The 24,081-nt window shown below is 41.7% G+C and overlaps 1 protein-coding gene across 1 annotated transcript in view; it reads left to right on the forward strand.

Annotated features, from left to right (window-relative positions):
- Positions 1-6,595: 6,595 nt before the first annotated feature.
- rbpjb (recombination signal binding protein for immunoglobulin kappa J region b) overlaps positions 6,596-24,081 on the forward strand; it is a 36,152-nt gene continuing 18,666 nt past the window's right edge. Inside the window, exon 1 of the mRNA XM_029526124.1 lies at positions 6,596-6,745. Coding sequence (XP_029381984.1) covers positions 6,726-6,745 — 20 coding nt within the window. The 5' untranslated portion in view covers positions 6,596-6,725. The remainder of the gene's footprint in view (positions 6,746-24,081) is intronic.

The following is a 24,081-nucleotide window of genomic DNA, read 5'->3' on the forward strand; positions in this document are numbered from 1 at the left end:
AAGTGTGAGCAACTTTACAGGATTATTAGTATAATAATCCTGTAAATTATTATTCTTCATTTCCCTGAAACGGTTCATTTGAGACATCCTCTAGCATCAAAAAATGAAAATCTTTAGGGCTTGGGTTGAGCTGGCCGAGGTACTTTGTACCCACTAATAGCTGTCTATCAATCTTTTTGTCATGATATAATACATTCTGTCACTCATTGTGATTAAAAAAACATTAATATTTTGTATTGTAACTTTATCGGGCTGCTTCTGCTATGAGCCTTCACCAAACTTTGGCTTTAGAAGTCTTAACTGACAAGGGCGGTAAGCCAAGCTAAACGAGTTATGCTCTTAGTTTACTGGATGTGAATATCCCAGAAGGGTTTTCACGAAGTGGAGAGCTTTACTTTTGTTGGAAGGTTGCATTGTTATGACATTTTTGACCCTGTTCCTGATTAGTCTCTTAAGGGTTTGAAGTTTGGAGGAAGTCTTTGCTTTTTTTTTTTTTTTTTTCTAGACAAAACCTCTCTGAATATACTGGCTCCAGGCCTAGCGAACCACGATACCGAAATCTTTAGGCTAAGAAGATGATGTTTCGACCACATCCTGAAAACAAACAAAATAACTTGTGTTGTGGTCTGAGGATTCTTGTATTCTATACTCCTTATACAGTCCTTAAATCATATTTTGGATTTGTGCACTTACGAAATGTGGGATTCAAGACAAGACTTTGTTTTGGGACTGCATGCATTGACAAATTTTTTTCCGGGGTGAAACATGGATGTCATTCACAGTAATATTCATCCAGCGATGTGCTCCAGAAGTGAAAGTGACAGGATGCAACACAGCTGAGTCACCAAGGAAAGCACTGATGGCGGGAAGAAGACAAATCAACTCAGATTTCCTCTGTGCATGCTTTATGATAACCTTCCCTCCTTTTTATGGCTCTGACTTGCCTCATGTTATTAGGCTTTGCAAAACGTCCATATTGAATGATGGATTTTGATCATATGAGCTTTCTGGCTATTTTGTTAAACACTGATTCATCTAGAGAGGGTTCAATGAACGTAGATGTATTACAACACCTTGTCAGAAAGAAGAACAGTTACTGTATGTTTTAAGTCCCTGTGCTTGTCATCTCTTTACTTAACACTCGAGAAACAGGGGTTTATGCTCACTGCACCACTTAAGGGACTCTCGGTGGTAGTTGCTGAGTGATTGCAGAGTATTACAAATTTCCTCACTAAAGTTCCCCCATCTGGACGAAGAATTGGAACCAGGAACCTTGAAGAAGTCTTTTTGGCTGTTCTTGAATGTCCCCTAATGCGCCTAATCCCTAATACAGTAACTAAACAATCAGGTTTTGCCATGTTTTTAGGCCATTACTTAAACAAAGAACCTGTTTGTCTGCTGTTTTTCCAAAGTGAAATCAATATCACTCTCATGTCTGTGTGTTTATGCCATCAGAGCTAGAGATCAAACAGGTAGCATCGTCTTGTCTAAAATCAAATACTTTACCACAGAACGTCTTTAAACCCCGAGATAAAATGTTGTATTTTCATGTGGTTAATATGTCGTATTAGGTGGAGCTACATAGCCTTTGTTTTACCTACAGAGTGGTGATCAAACCTGGCAACTTCACTGTGACACCCAATTATGTGGCCCTACCTCACACTAAAAGGAATAGCTCCACATTTTGGTGAATATCTGCTTCCTTGTGGGGAGAAGATTGATAGGATTCAAGGATGATAAAAATGTTGCCAAAGAAATAGTCCAACACATGCTGTTAAACCTGCCATGGCAAATTCAATTGTTTTACAGAGTCATATACTGAGATGTGTTGAATAATTATGAATTCGGGAAATTTCGATCTAATAGTTGGCATTTTTTGTCACCATTGAGCAGAATGAGGCTACATTTCCTGCTAAGCTAAGCTAAACGGATGGTCATTTAATGTTGGAACAACTGTACCTTTCAGGGCTAAGATTGCTTCCTTTTTCCCGAGGAAGCTCATGAGGATACCTTGATGCAATGAAATATATTGTACACTATAAGTATGTAAAATAGGAAGCTTTTATCACAAAAAAATTTTACTACTTCACAGTCAACTTATTGGGCTCCTGTACAAAAGTGTAGGCACTGTGCTTTTTCATACATCGAGTCGAAATGGTTGGATGCCCTAAAATGTGGGATTTCACTTCATTTAAACCTGCTGCCATAATTTCAGTTCCAAATATTCCCCTCAGACAATGTCACATGTTTTTCAGGGGACATTTTCCTTGCATAAATACAGGCATTAGGCTGCTATTATAATTTCCATAACATAATCCATCTGACACATTTTCAGAGCTTATGATCAACGCTGTTTTTTTAATCAAAGTGAAATACCCCAAGGCACAACGCTGATTTAAAAAGAGGCGACAAGACACAGAGCCAAGTCCGCCCAGACGGGAACTCATATAACTTTTTATGAAAAGGCTTCCCTCTAGTGAAAAGGAAAATGAAATCTTCCGTGTGCAGTCCTCTGCAGGATGATTTGAAGAGTGCTATGGTTGCAGAGCCAACATCAGTCCATGGGTAACACAAGATGCATTCTGGATTTAGATATTTCTATCTATCTATTTTTGTTGCTTTTGCTGATAACCATCACAGTAATGGATTTATGGGCTCTTGAATCTGTGGCAGGCTTGTGAAAACCCATAATCGAACTCCATTGCAACAATATTAAAGCTGTAAAAAAATATATATGCTGTGGATTGATTGCTCCTCGTTATTGATTGCGGGTGTTATCAGTCATCGGGCAGAATGAGGACATCATAAAGGCTTTCACTGAACCATAAAATGCTCTGATTTTGTTACTGAAGGTAGATGCTAGAAAAGCCTCTGGAGCACAAGTCAGCCATATCATGTTGCTTATTTTCCAATGTCATACACAGGCTATGTGAGAGCTGCCAAATAGCGTGCCTGTTCAGTTCTCACCCCACATACGTTTGGCAGCTTGAACTCACTGTGAACCGTACAACACCACGAAAGGGGAAACGTCTCTTCCCTCGTGCTTGTGTTTCAAAAGACCGAGCCTGGAAAACAGACGCTTCGTTCCCTTGGTAGTCTGCAAACTTATCACCCCCCACCCTCCCGTTTTTTTTTTTTTTTTTAAGTCAAGAGTCAGGGCAGTCAGGCTCTGCAATGTCTTTGGGACCCAAGTGTAATGACAGTCAACTGATAAAAGTGTGGGACTTTGAGCAGAGGGTGAGAGGGAGGTAAAGGTGTGCCCCTCCTGGACTGAAGGTCCTTTCCATTTGTCAAACTGCCTGCCTTCATCCTCCCCTGGGTTTTCCCATGTGGGCCAAAAATGAGACAGATGGACATAATAGACGGATGGACGGATAGGGACGCCCTTCCCCCTGCTGTGAACTCCGACGCACACAAGCCAGAGTTGATTAAATTGTGACTTTTAGTGATGTTCTCTGGGGGAATATGATATTATGAAGTGGCTGTGGTTGCTGCTGGAGCTTGAACAGTAACATTTGTGTACTGCTGTAAAAGTATAAGCTGCCAAATTCTGATTTCCCGTCCCTGCCTGGCAGGCAGCCAATTATTTGTATGCACATTTATCCGCTTGTCTCTCTGCTCGCCAGTCTAACATTTGACCCAGTGTTTCTCGACCCACCTTTCTCTGTTACTAGTTCTCTCTCTGACTCCACTTCAGTGCGTCTGATCATTTCAGGAAGTTACACCACTCTCTGTCTGTATCAAATGACTTTGTGCCAAAGAGCTGCTAATCAGGAAACTTGAGCTGCACTTCCTTAATTGGCTCACTTTCTTCCTCGCTCTGTTTTCACTCATCATATCTGAAAATCGAAATGATTCCCCCATCCCCTTTATTTCTCACAATAAGAGCTCGAAGTTTTTCAACTTAGAGGGATAGGATGAATGTGAAAACTTGTTAATTTCACAATTTCGGCTTAGCATTCAGAAGATAGCTCTGATGAGGATTTGCTGTTGGATTTCTGTGACACCACCACAAAGCTGCTTTATCTAGTGACCCTGTAACATTTTTGCAGACACTGGTTTCAGACAATACATTCAACACATTGACACACATGTAGTTAACAGTATGTAGGTCAAATCTATATAGAGATAACACAGATGGAAAGATGTACTGGTGAGTGGTGTTTCCACATGGGAACAAGGATCTTTCTTTCTTTCTCTCTATCTCAATCTTGCTTTCCTTCTGCGCCATGAGCTTAAACAGTCAAGTGAGTGGATTTATAGACATGAGGCTCATGGCTTAGTCATGATTGCTTGACTCGGCTCAGTCTCTACTGAAATAAATGGTTTTTACCCCTAATGAGAGAGTTCAAGGTTAAGATTTTTTTTAAAGATGAGCAATAACATGTGACAAAAAGATGCTTATAATTTTCAAAAAATCTGAAAGAAGCCTTGACTCGTGTATGAGTGGCCTTTGGGGGGTTTTATATGTTAGAATAGCCATTAAAGTTAAAGTTTGAATCAGCACTGTTGTTATGTTATTATTAGACATCCTCAAAAAAAGATATGTTAAAAAGCATTTGTTATGTTGCTCACTTTTCTCAGAAAAGTGCTTGCACTTGTATAGTGTCTTGCTTTCTCTCCTCCTCTCTTTTTTTCCTTCTGTGTTCAGCTGTAAAACATTTGAGGAAATTTTATGCTTCCCCATTTAACTCTGAGTGTAACTGGAGGTTCTCCGTTGACTATAAAAGCGAGAAGGAAAGGAAAAATGGTTGAGGGCAGGATGAGGTCCTCGTCTCTGTGTCTTCATACTGCGGGCCATGGGCCAGGCACACTCTCATGCAAAACCTCATCCCTGCAACTGCCTCCCCCTCCCGCTCCCACTCCCTACCCCCCACTTTTTTTCTTCTTCTGTCTTTTTGGCAGAACAGTGAAACGCCATATAAATGATTTATGCATATGAAAGATATGAAATGTGTAGATTTATACAGTGTACACTGGGGGAGACTGCATCTGCTACTTTCTACAAGGAAACTATTTAATGTAGTTGTGCTGCACTGACACTGATTGATTTTCTGTTATGAAAGGAAGTAGGCAAAAAGTATGATTTTAAGCATTTTTATTCATATTTCTAGATCTAAATTGAGTAGTTGCATGTTGGGCAAATATTAAGTTTTCCTTTCAGGAATATAAGCCTATTCTCATGTATGTGTTTTCTATGAAGCTGCAGCCAGGAGCCATCAATTTCACATTTCTTTCCCTAAAGGTAAAGCTTATCAGTAACAACTTCATGCATATGAAAACCAAAATATATAAACTCTAAGCAAGGAAGTGAAAAACTGTCAACATATCTAAATATTTAATGAAAAATAGAAGATTGGAGTTTAAAATATTCAATGCATCTAAATGTGATGAATCGGCCAACTATAGAGTGAGTTTGCTTTTTTAAATTGTTTTTCAATACAAAAGCGCCACAAGCAGATCTCTCTTTCTCTATCACACATGGACATCTGACAAATGAGTGCATTGACTTTCCATCAGCGTGCTCTCAGAGGTCTTCACTTTCTCTTTGAAGGTGGGAAAACTCCCACTTGAAGTCAGTTGTGAGGTGAACAAAGATGCCAAACAGATTCAAATGAAGGCTCTAGAAGACAACAAAACACACACAGACCTACATGGAGGTTTACGGCTCTCCGACCCCTCCCAGATAAACAAAAATGACCTGACCCATTTGTAGTGGGGATGATATAGCACACCAAATACTTCTGGAGAAACCGCGGCAGACGCAAACAGAGAGCCTAATAAAACTTATCCCACTTTTCCAAGCATGATTGTTCAATATAATAGCCTCCCTTGTACTTTGACTGGGGTTTGGACTCTTAGGAGGGTGGTCATGGGACTCCCCAATGTGATGGCAATGCACTAAGCTGCCCTGTATGGCCTGTTCACATGTGGTCACACTATTGTTTCCACATTCTAAACAGGACAGTGCAAAGTTACTCATGGGAATTGTACATTTTGGTGTGCAAGATACCTTCCATTCGTTCCTCTTATTTACAATCAGCGTGTCCTTGCAGTCTTATCACCTGTAGTGCTTATTATCTATATTCTATTGGAAGATATTCTTAAATAAAAAAAGGGCCATTTCAGTAATGCGAAGCAGCTGTTAATGCAAAAAACACTGCAGAGACGCCATGTGGAGAAAGGTAGCACACTGTAAATATATGAGAGCCTGGGAAAAACCGAGGGTATTCTCACCACCAGCGTTTTTCCTCCCCACGAACCTATCGGTGCTGTAATTTATTACCCGGTAAACACGTGGGAATAGTATTTCAGCGCCACATGATAAACAACCGCTCCGCTTCACGCACTTCTCGCGAGAGGGGACGCTCCCACTGTGCTCGCCTATTGTGAGAGTTTTCCAAGTCTCGCGCGACCTTGGAAGTTTCCCACGCCTGTTGTTGTGGCGTCTGCCCTTTTCGCTCTCTCTCGCTCTCTCTCTCTCCGTTGCAGCTCCCCGCCGCCTCCCCCTTTCCCTCCCTCCCTCCCTCCCTCTCTCTCTCTCTCTCTCTCTCTCTCTCTCTCTCTCTTCCTCACCCACCCCCTTTCTCTCCGTCTCCCTCGTCCCTTCACCTCCAGTCTGCTTCTGTTGTCTCGGCGGATTGTTGGGCTGTGGGAGAGAGAGAGAGGAAGAGGAAAAAAAAGGATATCGCGAGTATTGGAGTTTTGGTGAGAGTTTGTGGAAGATGGCGCCTGTTGTGACAGGGTGAGTCTGAGATTCGGGGCTGGCAGTGGGGAGCGGAGTTGGAGAGATTACAAGTTATCGCCACGAAATAGCTTCGTTTTAGTCTGTGTGCTTTAGCCCGGGAACACCGTTGTGTTTTTGCCACCGGTGTGGCCGCCAGAAGTCGTTTCTTTGTCTCAATGTGTGTTGCGAGCGAGCGTGTGAGTGTGTGTGTGTGTGTGTGTGTGAGTGTGTGTGTGTGTGTGTGTGTGTGTGTGTTTTCTTTGCCCAGTTAACGTTAGTTGCCCGAGCTGACTGTTGCTGCAGTGTTTTGTGAAGCTAGCCCCCTGCTAACGATACTTCACCCTCGGTGGTCTCTCCCCCCCCCCTCCCCACACACACACACACAACGCCGAGATGTTAGCTAGCAGGCTAGCCAGCAGAGCTAAACACAACCACCGAGGCATGTTATCGAAAACAATTTAACGTGGATGTGCTGTGTCTTCCCCCCCCTACCCCCCAACCTTCAACCACCCCGGACTGTCTTGAGATGACCCCCCCTCCCCTTTCTCTCCTCTTTAGTATAATCCCAGCTCATCGGTTTGTTGCAGCACGTTTACAAATTTTGATTCATGACTTAACACAGGCTAGCTGTCCGATAATGGACGTCTGCTAGCGATAACTGACTGAAACACGTTGCGGCTTTGTGAGCAAGGCATCATCTCTGCCAGTGTTTCTATTTAATTAAATGGTAATAATAAAAAAATAAATATTGACCGCATTTGCACATCTCGACAGCAACCCTTGCCTGCTTGCTGTGAATATTACCACAGACAGTGGATACCGTGCACTTAAATAACTGCAGCTCCGTAAGAAACGCCAGACGACTGTGTTAGAAATAGTATTTTCTACATAAACAGCGATCTGTCTCTGACCTCTGTAAACAGATGGCCATTGGTGGTGGTGGTGGTGGGGGGGCTCATCCCAGCATTGACTGTCTACATGGAGTGCATCTCGGGGCAAAATGTTAGAAATTCACCCACAGCCATGTGTGTCTTTCCTTCCTTCTTTCCTTCATCACTAAAACACGCTTCAGATCTTTCAGCTTGTCTGAGCCATTGATCTAGTTTCTCGTTTCCCAGCCTCCACGTTATGGCTGTGACTTTTGCTGCTTTAAAAAAAAAAACAAAAAACTTAAAATAACCCTTTCTCATGGCGTCTAAATACCAGCTTTTTAAAGCTCAAGAACATGAAGTTGAAATTTAAAAATTTGTCTTATAGGACTGTAACATTTTTGTCAGTTTTAAAAGGTCAAGTTCCGTAATTGCATTTAAATAGAACATCCCATAAATCAAGTGTCATCCAAAGCTTTTAGTTGGAAAATGTTAATATGTTGGAACTGTCTGTTGAATTGATTGTTAGACAATGTCATGAATGTTTTCATCCGTAAATTGAGCAGCGGTGCTTTTTTCTTCTTTAGTCATGAAATCTTTAATTTAACAACAGTACTCAAAGTGAAAAGGCTATATACCCTGGTTTAAGTGTTGTCTTCTAGCAAAACGGTTGCATTTTCTGCTTTGGTCAGTCTGGGGAAAACCCAGATTAAAATTATTTTCCTACACATGTGTGAGACACAAAAATTTTTTTTTGGTACAGTTCAGGCAATAATCCCCACAGACAGCTCAGTGGGTGACAGACATTCGCTGGGCTTGTTGGAGGTGTGTGTGTGCGTGATGGTGGGAGAAGGGGGAGAAAGGGATTGAGGGTGGTTTACTGTACATGTTCATTTGGGGCTTTCCAACAGACCTGAACTGATTTCAGTTGGGAGGGGGCAATCGGGGGGAGGAGGCAGAGGGAGGGAGGGAGCAAGCAAGAGGGCAGGCGGGTCAGGTCTGGGTGGCTGGCCACCTGTCCAGATGATATCTCCAGATTCATGTGTGTTTGGCTGTGTGTGTTTTTCGCAACTGGGGAACAGGGAGTGGGGGTCAGTGTGTGAGAGGAAGATGGGGTGGGTGTGTTCTTCGGTGAGGGAGGCTTAGCAGAAAATTAAAGTGCCATACGGGGGGTTTTTTTTTTCTAGCTGATGGCTGGCCATGTTCACAATAACGGTTGGAGGCATCAGAGAGGCTGACCACAGCCCTGTGCCCCCATGTACTGTTTAGCTTTACACAGGGAGGGGCTCCTCAAATACAGACTTGTTAATGGCATTATGAATCTCCTCAGTATAATAGAAAAGCTGCAGCTGTATGTACTGTCAATGAATGGATAGTTTTACAGTAAATGCGACTTCTCTGTCTAGGGCATTAATATTGTAGGTTTTGTCATTGGCTGCATTTTTGGTTTGTCTTGTTCTGTTTTTCCTGCAGAAAATTGGCCACTGCAGCAAAGCTATATATCAATAAACACTAGAGGAAATTATCCTCTCTGCCTGTTTTATACAGGAAGTGCAACACTGGAGGACGTAGTTACTAATTAATGTGACCATTTATTGTGAGCTTCTTTTTTTATGAAGTCCTGATTTTCAGAGCTTAGATCATTTCAGCGTGCAACCTCTGTTATTGCCAAACACGTCAGGCTTTTCATCATGGACGGTGACACATGTAACAGCTATGGCACACAATCCAAAATTCATAGTTCAAGTATTCAACACTCACTCTATGCAGGTCTGAAAGATAGTTTGTAATTTGCTCCCTGATGATGACATGAGGGGATGTGCTCCTAATCTAAATGTGCATTACAGCATTACAAAATCCTTGTTATGGGACTAGGACTGATGTTTGCTTTTTTTGTTGTCACATTCAGATTTCTTGTTTTGGCCCATTTTAAAAATTGAATTACATTAAACTCTCAATGATATAATACACGAATTAGAAGGAAATTTAAAGAACACTGTGACCTAACTGTCAATTTATGCTTAATTAATAAAGCTGCGCATTAACTGTCTCAGTCTTGTAATTGTTTCAGCACTGGATAACAGTTTCTATACACTCAAACTACTTCACACTTGTTTGTTTATGGAAGCTGTTTCAAAACAGGCAGTTGACTCCCCCCCATAACAAGTGTACACAAATCTGTCTGTTTAGCCCTTGCCTACACTTTAGACAACGGTAGATTGTCATAAGACAAATCGGAAGAAACACCATCATCACTGTCATTCGTGTAAGTGAGTGACAGTAAAAGTAGAAAAAAAAAACAGTTTCTTTTGTAATTTTTTCCACCTTGCTAGCAGAGAAACTGATTGTGATAGCTCAAAGAGCAGCACTGTTCACCTGGGATGATAAAAGCATGAATCACTTATTTCAACACTGCCCTGCCTTTGCTGTGCCCCTCAGGGACAGGATTCCATTTAGCTCAACCCCCTCCATCTCTCAGCCAAAAAAAAAAAAAAAAAAGGAACGATGGAGTCTTTCAGGCCAAAAGCCAAGTGTCTCCGTGCTGGTGCAATGATACTACTGAGCCTTTCTTTGAGACAGCAACCTTGTTTTTGTATTTGTTAGCATGAGTGTGTGGTTTGAGCTCTGCGGCTGTTTTGTTGATTGTGTGTGTGTGGAAGAGAGTGACTGCATCTAGACATTAAAGTTGATCTTTGTTTTTTTGTGTGTGTGTGCGTGCGTGCATCCATTCCCCAGGGTCCTCTCCTCTTCCCTGCTTCCCTTTATGAAAGGAGAGGTTCAGAGAGAGCAGCAGATGTCGAAGCCCTGACCTTTATGGTGGCAAAAGCTTAGGCTAGAGTTAAAAGACTTGCCGAGTTGCCCCACCCCCCCGACCCTCAAAGCAGCCGCCCCATGTCCACACACAGGCACAGGCGCACACACACAGTATACATATCCACAGTCTGCTACCTTAGCCCCAACACTGATGGATAGGTTAATGATGGAGATGATACAAGCTACCTGATCTGTGTCACCTCAGCCTCCAAAGCTGCCCTATATCCACCCGAAGCTGTGAAGATCTTCAAAGTGTGTGGCATGTGGGGGGTTACAAGCCAGCAGGGAGCTGTACAGAAGTCACAGGCAAAGCACCAAAGCGAATGTGCCACTGCCAGACATCTTTAGGGGGTTTTAATCTCGTTCGTACAGTAGCCTATTGTTTTGGAAGTTCATGCATATCCATTACTTCACATGATTGAAATATCCCCTGAAGCCTATAGTTTCAGTCAGGGTTCAGATTCAACTTGTTTGGTTGAGTGATGATGGGCCTCTTAAAGCAACACACGCCCTGGTTGACTCAGTGTCTTCGTTCTCTTGTTTCCCTATTCAGCCTGTTTTCTGTCTTTCTGTCTCAGGGGAACAACCACAGGAGACACCCAGGGGATAGAAATGCACTTTTTTGCGTAATTTGGCTTGGCTTGGCGCCAGCTTGGCACTCCTTATTCTTACTTGTCAGCCACGTGCTCAAGTCTGCACAAACCAGATACCAACAGAGTATGTTGCTTTACTTTTACTTCCCTCCTGCTTATTCATACCAAGAAGCTTTCCTTATCGATAATGCATTGAGTGAACTTTCTTGTGTAGAAGCTGTAGAAGAGGTTTTTAGAGGGGGGTTGCGTTACCTAATTTCTCTCAGCCTGAGGCCTGATAAGAGGGTTAGATGTCTCGTACAACAATCACGACAAGGGGCCATTTATTTACTTGTGCAAGGCTTGGAATGCATTAGTCTGAGGTCATACTTTTTTCATCTCTGGATCGTCCAAAGAAATTTGCCGCTGTTTGCCTCAGAGAGGATGGGACGGAACATTCTGATGTGAATCTAAAGCCAGTGTGGTTTTGAAAACAGCCTTGGCGTCATGTTTGATAGAGGCCCAAGTTCTCTTGGTGTTGTTGTTGGCATCAGCTGCACCGCTTAGCTTAGACAGGCAAGTGGACGGGAGAGACAGAAAGCTAACTAGAGACAAACGCGACAGGCACAGGAAGTACGTACCTCTCCGCTGACTCTTGTTTTGGAGAGGTTTGTTGTCTTACTTGCATGCACTCTCTTCCAAGAGAATTTCCTCAGTCCCAGCGTTTGCCTTTCCCTGCCCCTGTTCCTCTTCTGTTTGTAGTGATTACAGTTTCGCAAAGGGAATGGTGGTTTCTACTGTATCAGCACTTTTTGCCCCTGCTGTCCCTCCACATTCAGGATGTTTCATTCAGAAAACATGAGCTGATTCCCCTGTCTGACTCCTGTTTGCTTTCATTCAACTTCAGTGAGCAAACTCTTACCTACTTCCTATGTTGGTGCAGGAGGAAAAATATTAAACAGAGCACTGTTGACACTTGTGTTTACTCCAATCTTCCTGGTTTTCTATGAAAAAAAAAAACAACCAAAAAAACAAACAAACTCCTCAAGCATCACAGAGGGAGATCTGTATTTTTAAGCTGTCTTTTAAATGGGAGACTCATGCCAGGCCTCTGATATACTGCATAAATCTAAAATATGCTGTTCTACGATTTCAGGAGAATCCACCAGAGAGCCACACTTAGGAGAAAAACGGCTCTTATTCTATTGGCCCAGATAATTGCCTTGTTATTCTCAGCTGTGGCAGCATTGTTCATGTGTCTTGTTCTGCCTGCTCTCCGACAGCCATACTGGGCTGGTTCATCCATTCAGAGGAAGACTGCAAACATATACAGGATCTCCCATGTTGGGAAAGCCCCTAACAACGACACCTCCCACGGCTGTAAGCAACTGCCACCATTACTGTATTAGATAAGAAGGGAGCGGCAGGGAGTAAGGGAGCAGTAAGCCAGTCCTCAAAGAAATGTTTTTGTAGCCTTGGGACTGTTTGTGGCATCATATAAAAGCTACTGAAAGCCACAGAGCAGCGTCTCACTCCCATTCTATTTAGGTAAATGTCTCATGACCCTGTAGTGCCTTTGATTGATATTTGCATTGCTTTGAATTGATCTTATTTTCTCTGTCAGTGGAGATTTAGGAATAAGAACTCTATTCTGTGTGACATTTGCCTATTCATGCAACTCATTTAACTCATATCATTGCAAAGTTGCACCAAAACACTCAAAAGCCGCACAGTGCATGACATTCCGTGCGTGGCGCTCATGTTTTCAAAGCAAAACGCTGTACATCGACTCATGATTTCTGCAGGCCAGCCTCCAGGGACATAGCTGCTGGCATTTGCCCAGACAAAGTGATGGCAGCTCTGCAGCTATGAGCAGCCCCCGCCCCTCCGACCCTTCTGCAAGATGGAGAGAGAACAAGAAGGGCACAAGAAAGAGTTATCAAGTGTCAGGAGGATATTCAAGGAACAGAGCAGAGAGTTAGCTTCCAGGAAAAGGCAAACTGTTATCTCCAAATGTTTCTTTGCATTGTCTGGTTGTTTAACTAAGGCTGCCGGAGGGTTTCACTGAAGAATCCGCCTGGTGGCATTCCTGTGGCTGTTGACGTCAGGAAGGTTTTGGCCTTTGCTTTGAATCACAATGAAGTAATAGACTTGTGTGTCATTTTGCGGAACAGTCTATTGATTGTGGTTGAGAAAACAATGCTTTTTTTTTTTTTTTTTTTTCATTTTTGAAGAGGGGTTCGCGTTGTGGCTGATCATTGTACTTGCGGCTGCAGTTTGATGTTCTCTATGGTTGCCATCGTTTTGGACGTACTGCTGAAGAATGTACATGAGGTTTGAAATGAGCTCATGGAAGAAACTAACTCAGTTTTTTTTTTTATCCTAAAAAGTTAGTTTCTCAATCTATCACCCCACTGGATTTATTAGAATGGGACCTCAAATATTCCAACTTCAATTCCAACTTGCCAAAATATCTGGTAGACAAATGAACATGGCTTTGCTTTTATTTACCAGCATTCAACTAACGCTCACTATTCACAAAGCTTTGTTTCATGGCAAGTCAGTGGGTGCGTGGTTAAGATTTAGGAAATCGTGTCTTGGCCAACACCTTAAGGACAGACAGAAGACTACTTTGGAAAGAGGGCGTTTTGAAGAGGAACATGTAGCAGGAACAACAGCCCCCCTTCCCTGTCGTGACAATGCTGAAACCAGACAGCAGTCTTGTGCTGGCAAAGTCATTGCTAAACTGCACATACACACTCAAGCGTGCCACGGTCTCCACATTTGGTTTGGTTTGTTGAGGATCATCTCACAGCATGTGGGATAAAGGTCATGTCTAACTCTCCCTCGCTCTGTTTCTGCCAGGAAATCTATTTTTTTTTCTCTTGATGCAGCGCACTCAGTCCTTTGGGTGGTTTTGAGGCAAGGGCAGGGCAAGACAGTGGTTAGTTTGCCCGAGCTGACAGATGTCCAGAGAGACCGGGCTTGATTTTGGACAGTCCCATCGTTTAAAGACATGTACACTGGGTAGATGGAAATTCATGGCTTCAGAGCTCAAACCATTAACAGAGGAGTACAAAATAAGTCGTCTACTATTTTGGTAATAGATTCTTTAAGTTTATTTTTCAGGCACAAATACGAAAGGTATGAAGGAGCTCCCGCTGTTCAAATGTGAGGATTTTTCTGCATGTTATCCAGTAAAACAAAATTTTGCGGTTTTTATATAATTGGATGAACAAAACTGTTTGTTTTAAGACATCACATTGTACTTTATGATATTGTTTTCAGAAATTTTGTAAAGAAAACAATTGATTACTTGAGGAAGAATGTACAGATTAACAGATATCAGCTCAAAAAATTGCTTGGTTACAGCTTGCAAATGTTAAGATTTGCTGCTGAAAATTTGTTGGTGTCAAGCTGTTGTTTAAAAAAATATTGGAGGATGATGCTGGGTGGCTGGGTGATCTATTGAGAAAATCTAAATGTTAATCAGTTCCCTCTGTCACACCCAATGTGAGAATCTCACGTTACAATTTTCTTGTTAAAATAAATACCTGCATTTAAAACCCCCAGGGCTAGCACACCTGGTATTAGCTCAAGTCTGTTAAAGTTTGGCACATTTTAACTAAAACGTTACTCATCTGGTGATTATTGAAGAGAAATTCTCCAAATTGGTAAACTCAACAAAAAAACCCAGCATATGAATTGTTTAACTGAGATCTTGCTGTAAAACACCTGCTGCTCCAAGGTTATCGTTGGCTTCAGTGAGAAATACTGTCATCTCTGGTTTACTTTACTTTTGGTTAATCACGACAAATTTACAAGAACTTGTCTGCAAAGTTAAATTATAAGTGGATGTAGATAAATGAGAGTGAAACTCAGTAAGGAAGCAACGTGATGGCATAGTTAGCAATAGGGTTTTTCCACCAGTCTGCATTGCCCCACTTTTGCTGCTCCTCACCAATGATGATGATTTTTCAAATAGAAAGCCACAGGAGAGAAGAGGTTCACCAGACTGCTGTCTCTGACCAATTGTGTCCTGTCCTCTGTCCACAGTGGCTAAACTACTAGAAACTAAAGTCTCTTTTTTTAAAGTCTGCACACAGCGCTCAGCACTATTGCAGCTTCGTCTTGAATCTCTGTGGTCTGTAGTTTAGTTTCGCTCCCGAGTTCCTGTTTCTGCATTAACATCTCAGCCTTATTTTACCATTTATTGATTGCAATCATCAGGATCAGAGGTGGGTTAAATTGCTGCTTTTAGAAACCACTCTTACTGTGATTAGGTGAGTAGAAAGTCAATGTGTTTATCACCTGCTGAGTTAGCAGGTAACCTACTTTTAACTTGCTGTGCAATGCAGCGGTAAAGCACTTCATCCGGCATGACTAACTCACCGGAATAATATCGCTTACCAACAAGGATGAAATGATGGCAAACACTTGCCCCGCTGGAGCACAGAAATCCTGCATCATCCAGTGGAGTCTATCCTGAATAAAGGAAGTAATATTCACACTAACACATTTAAATACATATGTACTTGAGAGTGCCTGAAAATTTAAGTATTTGTTAAACCAACATAGTGAAATGAGAATTGGATCGTGAGGACACCAACATTTAATTCTGAACCTGTGTAGATCACTAGCCAGAATTGTGCTTCAGCAACAATGTCTGCTCATAGATGCTCATCATGCAGCTGCCCATGTGGCTATCTACTCTTTTGCTTGAACCTGTATCGGCTCCCTCATTGAAGTCTGTTCTGCACAGGAGGCCAAGCTTCAGTAGTGTTACTGTGGTCAATTCCGACTCCTTTACAATCCTTCCCCCTACGTTCCTGCTGCAGCACTGAGTCATCAGCTCAGCAGAGTGAGAAGGAGGAGAGGGGAGCGGGAAAGGGTGGTTCACTCAGGGTTCAAGGCTCCCTTGCCTCGTCCCGCTCTCCTCTCTTTCCTGACAGATTCCCCCAAGCACATGACCTGTAACAACCCTAAAACCCAGCCGTTCTGTGTAGGTCTTTGGCTAGTCACACTTGTCACTTCATTGCAGGAGATTAAATTGCTCTTTTCATTCCGCACCTCCTGTTGCTGTATTTCGTTGAAACCTATTTTTTGTTCCTCTGTCCTCTGCACATTGGCTGATTGTGAGTAAGCAGACTTGCAATCACTGTACTGGACAAGACTTGGTTCATTACCACCAGATTTTTAAGTCTGATTTGTTAAAAAATGAAATACTGTTGTGGTTTGATTGTGACCTGATTATATACATTTCCAATCCAACATAAACTCACCACTTCCATTTTTGTGACCTCAGACATGTTTCAACTGAAACCTCACAGTACAGTAAAACTGTTGTTAAATTGTGCAAGTAGCAGTAAAGAAGTCTCTTTTTTTTTTCGATCCAAAGATCTGCTCATGTTTTTGTTTTTTTTGTTTTTTTTACACAGTAGGAGAAATATTTCTTTGGTAACTAAATACAAAATGAAAATAGTATATAATTGAGATTCATAGCTTGAAAGCTGCAGGTGAAGAGGAGGAAAATTTCATGCACATTAACCACACAGTTTCTTTTTTGGTGTTATTTGCTGTATGAGAAGAGGATTTCCTATCTTTCTATCTAACCTGCCTGAGGTGTGATAATGCGATGTTGTGCACCTCTTAAATGTTTCCTTTATCATCTCCCTGTCTGAAGAGAGAACAAGCCCACTCATGAATTTTCTCTAACAAACTCTTTATCTGTCTTCCAGTAGTTTCATTTTTCTCCATCCAGATCCATAGCTTCAGTTCTATTAGACCTGTGTGATCTGGTTTAACCTCATGCTCAGTAAGAACACACTTCTATTTATTTATTTATTTATTTATTTATTTATTTAACTAAGACACGTCAATTCAGGGATGACATCTTTGTGGATCCACCTCATTTTGTCTCAAGCCTTAACGTAGGACACATGTTAGGTGAGGACTGAATGGAGCCAGGTGGCAGGCAGTATAGAGAAAACAGAGTCCGAGCTTTGGGATTCACAAAGGAGACTTCATTAAAGATAGAGCAAGCATCAAGGGTGTGTGTGTCTGTGTGTGTATGTGTGCGTGAGTCCAGGTTGGCTCCACAGCACACACTGGAAATTTCATTACTTTGTGTTCAGGACATATTATATGTGCACAAGTAATGGAGTATGCACTTGCTCAGTATGTTCCAGCCTCTGCGCCAGATTACACTCGTTAATGTGTACGGCAAGTGAGTGTACGTCTAGATGTCTATTTGATTGTGTGCCAGGCCAAGACGAGTTTTAAAAAGTCTGTCCAGAGTGCTCCATATGGAGCATTGATGTTGGAGAGTGTGGTCAAGTGGGATTGAGATGGAGGGAAGGAAAATGAAAGGAGGGAGGGAAGGAGGGAGAGGGACAGTGAGGAAGCCTTTTCTTTGGCTTTTCTACCTCTGTCATTAAGCTCTCCCATGTCAAAGACAGATGGAGCTGGTGCCCTGTGTTTGTGTGTGTATATGTGTATGCAGGCACTTGCAAGTGCAGACTGATGTGACCCACCCAACTCTAGACAGACAGACAGACACACAAACACACACACAGACAGCACACCATGAAGCCCTGCCCTTGATTCTGCCCCCAGTGGGGTGACTCGGGGCAGCTACCAGACCTCTGCCATCTGCAGTCAGTCAGCCTTGAGGGTCGGGTGGCTCATCAGCAGACGGTTAACTCAGTCAGCTGAGTTCTTTCTGTTCCTGACATGTCAAACTTTTGTTTTCCTGATAAATCCTTATTTTCAATTAGTGATTCTCAGCACACGGCCCTTTGCTCTTTCAATTGGTCACCCCTTCCTCTCACATCAAGTTTTATCCTGGCAGCAAGTTTGGATTAATGCTAAGAGGAAACAGCCAAAAGCAGATTAAGGGGAAACATCTTAATATACTCATCGAGTGACATATGACTCAGTTTTGTTCCGTGGTTTGCCACGACAACCTCAAAATAAAGAAATTTCATCACAGTGGAGTCAAGCAAGGTCAAGTCTGCCGATGATCTAGTTCCAGTGCCAGCTTTTACACTGATGCTGAAGACCTTAACGATCAGTCCATAGTCAAAATTCTTCCGCTTAGTATGTATCTTCAAACACATGTACATATTTCACACAAGCTCTAACTGTATGGTTGCTGTCCCTCAGGCTTTTGCTCTGTTCACGCCTTGTCCCTTATATACATCCTTTTCATCACCCCTCTTTCCTCCAGACTCTCCACACCTTGAAACACTTACCCAGGGTTGACTTAGGACATGAGTCTACAGCCCAGACTTGGTGGCCTTTACTCATGACAGTTTTTTTCTCAATGATTAAATATGTGCTATGATTAAATATGTATGTGTGTGTGATAGCATCGCCGCAGGCCACACACAGCATGGCGCAGTGCTTCTGAGGAAGTGAGTCTATATTAAAGAAAAAGGCCTGATGTTTGCACTTAATGTGTGTGTTGGGACTGTTACATCAGTATGCAGGTATTTTTCAATAGACTGCCAGAGTTAATGTAGCCAGCAGGCTTGAATTTCCAAATTTTCTCTTAGCCTAAAGTCCCCTTTGCACAAACACATTCACTTGCTTGGTGAGACATGTTTTTTTTTTTTTTCCACCCATTTTCCCTGTCTGGTCTTGAAGGTTTTGAAAACACGTCACACACAGGTAATCAATGCAGCACAATGTTTAAATCTGAGTCTGTGTTTCTTCTTTGATATCATGCTGATTTTGTTGGCAGAGCTTCATTGAGGGAGGCCTGAGGACATGCCCTCGAACAGGTTTGCCTGGCAACTGCAGTCCATAATTTAACTTATTATGTCTGGCAAATTTCAATAAGCTTGTCAACAGAAATGACTTTTGTTACATTAGATGGAAGTTTCCTCTAAATCTAGTTTATATTATTATTTTGGTGAATATTTGGACTGTAAAACACAAAACAATAAAGAAATATACATCCCTGTAATTTAAAGAAAAGCTACAAAGTCTCACAATTGGCAACCAATAGCTGCCCACACATTTAAGGATTATTACTTGGAAAATCACATTACAATAGGTGAATTGGGTTTCTATTGGTCACTAATATCTAAATAAACATTGTTTGAGCTCTGTGAAAAGAAGTTCATACAGTTCCTGCTTAATTGTACAGTAGCAGTGTCACCTTCACACCTCAGTCATTAAACACCAGTCGTATATTGCACACACAAACCGTTTGGTCGATATACGTCTGAATAGCAAATTCTGAGCCGTGGACCTTTCCATTAAAATGTGCCTTTTAATAGTCATCTTTGTTATTCAGCCCACATTTTAATCAGACGAAAATTTAAGTAAAAGTCAAGAAGGGACTTGTTAGCTCCTGCGATGATTTTGTAGTTTGTTCCTCAGAGTTCACTATACAGTCATGTAGCTGTATTTTAGAAAGAAATATTTAAAGCACAAGTTTCAAGGAATGCAGCAGTCTTCATTGAATTACAAAGTGAAGGCATTGACGGGCAATATGTATCTATTTATAAAACTGTCCCTGTTCTCTTTCTGTGTCTCTGTAGAAAGGCGTAAAAAAGGTTTTTGTAACATGCCTATAGTCAAACACCGGGGAATACTGTTATTGTAAAAGCTTCACCTTTTTATATGCAATGTTTCTATACAACCTGAATCTAGATTATCTTAGCATTATATTTAATCAGTTACAACCACTAATAGTATATTTGCAGGCAACATTTGAGTAAATTAAGGAGCAAATTTGCCCCAGAGTTGAATTCTGTAGCTCTCTGTAAGAACAGAGAACAGGGTTTATATATTTGGTGTCACTGCAGCGGCCCTCGGCTATGGAGGCCAGTGGAAGCTGTGAGGGAGCATGGTGTTGATAATAAGGTGTACAGCCACTCCGAGGAGTTGCGATATCTGCTATCAGCCCTGAGGCAGGGAAACCAGACACCTTTTTACAGGCCCTAATCCCTCATCCCATCCCTCTTCTTTCTCTCTCACTGCTGTTTGCCTGCACTCTCTTGCAGCTCTACTGCATGTGTGTGTCTTTGTAAAATCCAGATATGACAGATGTGGTCTCATGTTAACACTTAGCCTGTGTCAGAGTGCTGATGATCTACCCCTGTGTGACAGATGTGTGAAAAAGGTTTAATTGTGTGCGGACTGACTTTGAGGTTATTACAAATATATTTTAAGCAAACTGTAAAGAACAATCCACTCTCCATGGTTTTTATGATAAAGAGATAATGATGATGATAATAATGGAGTGATCTACTTTTTAAAACATTCAAAATGTATTTTAACACAAAAATGCCATTCATTCAATGACAGAGTTATACATTTTAAATCAATAACCCCTGCTTTAGCTGATTTTTGCAGATACAGGCTTTTGCATCGGCTTAAGGACCCAGTGAACATAATGATCTGTCCATCAGAAACAAATTATGGCATAATGTTCTGGTGCCACCTTTCTTATTTTGAGACTAACTAGCCAGCTTCTTCTTTCTGACAGTTGGCCTTCGCCCTGCTTGTATGGCAGTTTTAGGCCACATTCATATGCACGCTGGAGCATGAACACCCTGCCTGCTAGTTGACCCTAGAGGTCACCCCCTAACCCTTGACCTTGAGCATATGAATGATGGCGTCTGGCGTCTGTATGTTGTGTTTCAGTCCTTTGGGAATGACTAGCCCTACAAAGGATACATGTGTCCATGTATGTTTGTCCATCTGCAATCAAGTTAGAAGTTTGAATGGTGCAGCCAATTAAATGTTTGTGTGGTTGCATATATGACAGGTTTTCTGTGAGTTCTCTTCTGTTTCTGATTCAACGCTGCGGCGAAATGCAGAGTTTCTATCTTTCACCTGCATTTCCTTGAAGTGCTGACATGTTTTGTAATCGATTGAATTACATTTCGCAAAAATCGCACACCCAGTGTCTTTGTAAGAAGTCACACATTCTTGAGCAACACAGGAAAGCTCAGTCACTGTACATCAGTTTGGATCAGGCACCAGCCACAGAAAATGCTCATTCTCAATTTAAAAAAATCATCACTTTAATTACTCAACCCTTTTCTCGTGTGCACTTTCCTGCTGTACATTAAGAAATGTAGCAGATGCAGGGGGAGCTTGTGTATCCTTGTGTCAAATCGTCTGTTGGGGCCTCCGTTTCTGTGCCGAGACATTGTTTCCCGCATGGTGTCTCTGCTCCTGTGAAAAGGAGTGCTTTCTACAGTGTTTGGTATTTAATATAGTGACTAAGGACAGATGAGTTGAGGGATTTATGCTCTTCCATCAGGAAGTTGTGGTACTCACAGACAGGGGCTCTGTATCTTTCCCAGATTTTCCCAGCACCAGCTCCTTAAAAATGTCAAAACTGTGATAAACCTTGGCTGCTCAGTGTTTTTTTTTTTTTTTTTTTTTTTAACTGTGTGTCTGCTGCTGGCAGTGAATGTTGATGGTAAAAGAAGCATAAGGGAGACTGTAGAGAAGCTCATTAATCCACCTTTTAATTATGCAGGACAAATTTTAATTTTGCAAAATTTCAAGCTATTCTCAGGTCCCTGTTCACCAGTTATCGCTCCCTATCTGTGTTAAACACAGTAAGTCCATGTTTCAGTTCCTTCTGACCCATGTTTTAACCCTTTTATTGACTTAATTGTAGGCAAATAAGGCGGAAAATGAATCAAGCTCTAACGCTCCTGTTCGTGAGTTAGCGCAATGGGGTTAAGTTTCAGAAAAGTTCACTTTTCTCCAGCAGTTTTAATTGATGTGCCTGAGTAAGGAAGCACTTGGCCTGTTTGTGCACTTTTGCACTTGTGTAAGTATGTGTTTTCAGTCTGCGACACGTTGGGGTGTGTATTTTAGTCTCTTCTGAGCCTTCGGCTGTTCATGTGTGTTTTTTTTCCTCAGCACCGTTTGGACTGTCAGTCACAGCTGTCAAACACATCCCTATATGAACTGCAGGTTGCATCAACACACCCGCGGTCGCACATGTTGACGTGTGTTACACGTTTTTGTGTGTTAGCATGTGGAGGTGGGTGGTCGATGCTCTATTCATAGCAACTGCCATCCCTCTCTGTCACCAATGCCTCATATTTCATTCTGAGTGTCAAAGAACGATGCAAGAGCCCACCCCCTTTGTCCACCACACTACATCCTGAGGTTAATTTTATTCACCAGCATGTCATTCTACTTGCAAAGTGTACTTACCTTGAGTAGAAAACGGTTAGAGCAGCACCGAATGCCCATCAGGCTTTATTCCTGCAGCAGTGATGTGTAACATAATAAAGTTGGATACTGCAATAAAGGGGAAGCAGAGGATGTTTGATTAAAGAGGCACAGTTATGCGGTGTAATGAGGGCTCAGTAGTTTTGTACCAGGTGGTTTTTGAACATTTTAACAAATCTCAACATGCACCATTTTCTTTTGTATTGTCAAACATAGATGTTGCATACTCCCTGCTGTCTCTTGTTTTTATTATTATTACTTTAGCTTGCTAGGTTGTTGAATTGTTGTCTGTAATGATCCAGCAAAATGCTTCTTAATTAATATCACGCGGCCAAAGATTATACATCCAATTCTAGTTGGTTCCAACCGAATCTCCAAAATATTATCTGTAACACAGAAAAACATCATGCAACATAACATGAGAGATGTTAGAACCAAGAAATTCACGACAAGAAAAGTGACTAAATACCAAAATCTTGGCCAAAATCTTCAGCACCAAATAAAGACGAGGTCTAAGTAAGGTCCAGAAAACTAGAAGGTTTATCACTGAAAATGAAAAGCTCTCTCACACACTTTTGCACACTTTCCTGGATGACTGGATATCTTTGCCTTACTGTCAATTAGCTCTGGTCCAGATTTGACAAACAATTTTTTCTTTCCTCTAAGATGCTCGCTATGACTTGTGGTTACATGTGTGTTCTTTGAAACAGGCCTGAGGGGAGGTTGGGTGTGGAGTTTCGGTGTGTGTGTGTGTGTGTGTGTGTGTGTATATGCGTTTATCTGTGTCTGTGCTTGAATCGTATCTGCAGTTGGTTAGAGGTGTTGGGTTTTAATAAGCTACCACAAAAATATGGTCTGTCACCTTGTGGCTGTTCTCGTGTGTAACCTCTGAGAAATTAAAGGTGTTGCTATAGCGTCAGCCTACATATGTTTGGACATGCATGTGTAATTTAAAGCAGCCAAAATAAAAGAAATTGAATTAGGTTGCGCAAGTAAATGAATAATAAAATCAAATACTGAATCTGTCATATGATTAAAAATGATGATAAGCACTATATTTCACTAGTAAAATTTTATGTCCACATGCTTCCAAGAACATTACAGGCATTTTATTTTTCCCTCAGAATATTATTTTTGGCACAATGGAGCTGCTTTTATCAATTTTCCCATGAATATCAGGTTGCAGCATTCACATCAGTTTGGTTGATGGGGCTAAACCAGCACTGTAAAAGAGTGACCTGACAGTCTGGGTTTGGGGAAGAAAAAAAAAATGGATTATCACCCTCCGGTCTTTTGACATTGTGAAGGGCTGTCTCAGATTAATATGGGCATTAAGGCACACAAATGAGGTGACATGGCAGGAGTGAATGTGTTACGTTCACGTTCTACCTCCTCGATTCTCTTGCTATGTATTAAAACTTTGAAACTGGTGGTTAACAGGCTTGGCAGTTTTGTTAGGACCCTCATTCTGTCAGTCATGCGCCTGTCAAGCTAACGGGTGGTGCAAAGAGAGATGCTTCTGCTTTTAAAGTGAAATGCAGGAGGGATGCTGACTTCAGATGGTTGCTGCTTAAAATCACATATTTACTGGGAACACATAGTCTCCCTTTTTAGCTGTTGTTTACACGCTGCTGTAGTCAACAGAGTTGTTTTGTTGTGCTGCTTTGTTTGTTACCCTGTATAGATGTAAATTACACCACAATCCATTGCAAAGCCAAACTGGAGAAATCGTGTTGTCACACTGATACTTCCATTAACCCTTTGACACCTGACTTTAACACTTTTGTCAGGTATTCATGGTTGGTGCAGATGGGACTAAATAAATCTATATTATCTATAAACCTCATGAATCCTAATAAAATCACATTTAGTCGCTGGAATCAGC

Source organism: Echeneis naucrates, chromosome 18 (genome assembly GCF_900963305.1).
Source record: "Echeneis naucrates chromosome 18, fEcheNa1.1, whole genome shotgun sequence".
NCBI lineage: Eukaryota > Metazoa > Chordata > Actinopteri > Carangiformes > Echeneidae > Echeneis > Echeneis naucrates.